The 4,224-nt window shown below is 41.3% G+C and overlaps 1 protein-coding gene across 1 annotated transcript in view; it reads left to right on the top strand.

Annotated features, from left to right (window-relative positions):
• The window catches only part of LOC118338670 (leucine-rich repeat and calponin homology domain-containing protein 1-like), a gene marked incomplete at its 3' end in the record, with an annotated part of 23,180 nt that extends 21,401 nt beyond the window's left edge, over positions 1-1,779 (top strand). The window contains 2 exon segments of the mRNA XM_035675947.1: positions 665-801; positions 1,649-1,779. Of these exon segments, the coding sequence (XP_035531840.1) occupies positions 665-801; positions 1,649-1,779 (268 nt within the window).
• Positions 1,780-4,224: the final 2,445 nt, after the last annotated feature.

The following is a 4,224-nucleotide window of genomic DNA, read 5'->3' as shown; positions in this document are numbered from 1 at the left end:
AAAGCCCCATCCCCCTACTATTTAATCCCTTTTAAAACATTGGAGCCATAAAGCTACATATGTAGTAAGAGTTTAAGATTCTTGTAAATAATTGCTCCAACATGCGAGCTAGAGCCTCAACATGTGTTGTGAATGTCATGCTGTGGTTGTGGATTCACTGAGCGTTGGGCGGCTGTGGCTCAACGAGGCAGAGCGGGTTGCTCCCCCAATCGGACAAAGGTTTTTGTTCGCATCCCCGGCTCCTTCCTCCCACGTGTCGAAGTTACCTTTTGAGCAAGCATAACTGAACCCCAAATTGCTCCCGATTGCACAGCATTTGGTATGGTATGAAATGGAGTTAGTTTTTCTGTTGTTTGATTGTTCAATGGGACTTTGCCATCACTGGAGGTGAATATGTTTGAAAGGGTGAATGTGGCACGTAGTGTAAAAGCACTTTGCAGTGGTCGGAAGGGACTAGGGGAAAGGTGGCTATACAAGTACAGGTCCATTTAGCATTTTACCATAATGTCAGTGTCCTCAAATATTATACAACCTATACTTTTTCAAATGTAATTGCCCAAGAAAACATTCATACGTTTCGGCCAGTTAAGGAGGGATAACCAAATGTGTTTAACTAACTTAACAGATTTGTGTGTGTGTTTGTGCGTGTGTGTTCTTCCTGCAGACCTGGCTGACCTTCCTCTGGTGAAGTTTGACTTCTCCTGTAACAAGGTGTCGACCATCCCAGTGTGTTACAGGAACATGAAACAGCTCCAGTCCCTCCATTTAGAAAACAACCCACTGCAGAGTCCACCTGCACAGGTACACACACACACACACACGCACACACACACTGACCTTATGTGACCTGACCCTTCGTTTGTTTGCTCCATTTCCTGTTTTGTCTTATATAACGTCTGGTTGTTATTTAAAATGTCTTCCTATGCTCTGGTGCTAAGTTATCAGTACAATTTTGTTGTAGTTATTAACAATAATTGTTAATTTTCTCTGATTTATCCACATTAATTATAACAGATATTCTAGGGCTGCACAATATGGTACAAAAATCATATTGTGATTGTTTTGACAGATATTGCAATATGGATCTCTGCAGTACTACATCAATTCATTCTAATGCTGTTAGTTACATTTTACCTTTATCCCACAAATAGCAGCACTTGGCCATACTGTGATTTTAATAATACTTTAATTAGTTGTGCAGCCCTAATCTTTTACACCCGGTTATGTTTGTATGTATGTATATATGAAAGTATGTATGTACAGTATGTTTAATTGACAATATGGAGCAGTTAGCTTACAATGATAAGCCCATGCCATAGAAACCTGTGTAACAGTGTGACACACAGTTGTGAGACAGATAATCTAAAGTTTTACCCACAATAACAATAGTGTCAATACAGTGGGCAGTCTGCTATACCTGATAAGATTTCAATTATGTACGGCATTATATTTTTATAGAGAGCTGATATCAAACTGTGTGTACCATCGTCTCAGAGACTGAAGGACAAAAGACACTCTGGGAATGTTAAGCACCAGCTGCAATAACTAAGAGTTGAGTGACTCAGCAGTCAGGTTGGTGTCTGTTTGAACGGAGGTCGAGATGATAGAAGAAGAGAAACTTCATTTGAATCTTTATTTTCCCTTTCAGATCTGTATAAAGGGTAAAGTTCACATATTCAAGTATCTGAGCATCGAGGCGTGTCGCAGTGAGAAGATGCCCGACTCTCTCTACCTGCCCGTAATGGAGAGACTCAGCCTATCACGACCCACCACCGGCAGGTTAGTTACTGTAGCAGTTCAAATATCACTCTACACTAGTGCTGTAGTGGTTTCCATGGTGGAAACTGTCTGTTTTTATACAAGTATCACAGCAGTTGTTTAACCACAACCTTAATGGGAACACTGTAGAATTTAATTCTGGCACATAGAAGACCAATTGCTTCATGATTCATTGAGCCTTCTGGCAAATGAAACATGAGAACCATTTCAATTCCCCAGTCAGCACAGGCAGGGAACAAACACACACTAAAATGATCTCAGTTATTTTTATACAGGGTTGACGAGCAAATCTTTCCAAACAATTCATAGATAATTGACCTGCCCCTTTTTGCTCTGTGCTGGAGGTAGACTGAAAGGAGTAGGACACACAGACTGACATAACATAATTGTCTGACTGGCCATAGGATTCTGGCACCTAATAGCTAAAAAGCAATAGAGTACAATGACTTCAGAATTTCCCATCAGTCAAATTAGAGGGACTGCTTTCTTCTAAAAGAGAGTGGGGCATGATGCAAGGTCAAAGTACCTTGATGGGCTGCTCTTATCTATCCAAGAAAATAAAGAAATATATGAATCATGGAGTGTTATATATATATATATATATTCCAGAAAACGTGGTGTGATGATCACTGCCTTTTAGCTGTGACCAGTTCACTTCAGCAGTGTTACAGGAGATGGTCTCCAGAGCCAACGTGATAAACCTTCCAGCCTTGCCTAACAAGCACACCAGCCACAGATACAGACACAGTGTAAAATCAAAGCCACCATCAGTAGCAGTGGTGACATTATCATAGTAAAATATTCTGAAATTTACCAGCATGTTATTTGCTTATAAATGCTCCTTATAAAGTTCCTCGTAGCTGGACACCAGAAGCATGTTACATCACATCAAAGCCGTTTATTTGGTTTAAATGACATTATACTGTGTGGTGGGATGGTGTCTGTCTGTGTTTCTCAGACTGCAGCCAAATCCTCCATTAGTCAGCTGAAACTGATCCGTCCTCTGGCTCCCTGCTGGGTCACACTGACAGTCTGTCTGCCATCAGAGTTCACTGCAGAGCCACTGAGATATTATTTATGGTTACTGGAGGAATGCAGGAAGACATAAACAGTGGCGGGAATGAGGAGTAAATAAATGTATCAAACAAAGAAATATCATATGAAAACAAATAGAGAATAGAGGAATGAAGAACTGTGTCTGGCTAAAAGATCACAGGAAGAGATGGAGGAAAGTTTCTTTAAAGAAAAATGTAAGAGCATATACGTAGGAACAAAGGAACAGTTGTAGTGTTAAGTGTAAGAATGGTGGAAGGAATACACAAACTGCACAAAATGAACTAAGAAATGAACGACTGAAGGGAACAAACAAAGGAAGAAAGTAAGTGGGAGTGGAGTAAGGGATCTGCAAAGTAAGTGAAGAGAAAAGTAAGAAAGAAAATGAAGTGGTTAGAGCAGGGTGGGCCGTGGTAAAGGCAGAATCAGATCAGTTCAATCTTAAGACCGTATAAAAGGTTTGTGACTTGTGACTATCTATGGCTTGGCCCTGAATTTTGACGTATTGTCATGAAACAGGAAGTCATAACTTTAGTGTACTTTGTCCAGTCCCTCCCTAAAAACATCTACATACCAATATTCAGTCATAGTCTTAGCGCCACCTACTGGAAATAGGAAGTAAGTCTCCTGTGGCCATCATCATCTGATTTACGTGAAATTTTCACAGTGTGGTCTACACATGATGCTGGTGCATGAAGCAACCGTGTCACGCCCTGATACGTGTGGACCAGAAGGGGGTTTAACATTGCTTCAATCATTATTTACCTCCCATCAGCCTGTTTAGTGCTAATTTAATTATGCTAGCACACCAAACTAATTATGGATGGTGAAAACGGTTCTAACCCTGGGGCAGTTTGCATGTCCTCTCTGTGTCTGCGTGCTGCAGTATCCCCCACCATGGTAAATGGTAATGGTAAATGGATTGATTGATGTACTTGTATAGCACCTTTCTAGTCTTCTGACCACTCAAAGCGCTTTCACACTACATGACACATTCACCCTTTCACACACATTTCATTCAGTGATGGCAAAGCCCATCAAACAGAAACTAACTCTACCTCTGAGCCTCAGCCGCCCACAGAAAAACATGTATGTTAGGTTAATTCTCCAGTCAGTGCCCTTGACCAGGGTACTGTCCGTAGCTGATGACCACATGAACACAGACTAAGAAAGGCCTCTTGACTGAGGGGAAAACACAAGGAAATGAGCAAACAAAGGTTTGTAAGAAAAGGTGAATGACGGAAGAAAGGAAGTACTGAAAGAAGAAGGAACAGGAATTTAGAGGATAGAAAGAAATTAAGAATGAAATGAAAATTAAAGCTGCAAGCAGCGTTGGGCGGGACCTCGCACTCCACGCAACTCGGGGCCGTGCTGCGGCCACGTCACATGCCG

The sequence above is a fragment of the Morone saxatilis genome, unplaced genomic scaffold (assembly GCF_004916995.1).
Source record: "Morone saxatilis isolate NCDOM2014 unplaced genomic scaffold, NCSU_SB_2.0 Contig5, whole genome shotgun sequence".
In the NCBI taxonomy this organism is placed as follows: Eukaryota; Metazoa; Chordata; class Actinopteri; family Moronidae; genus Morone; species Morone saxatilis.
Note: the sequence above shows the minus strand (reverse complement) of the source record. Positions and strands in the feature narration are given on the sequence as shown.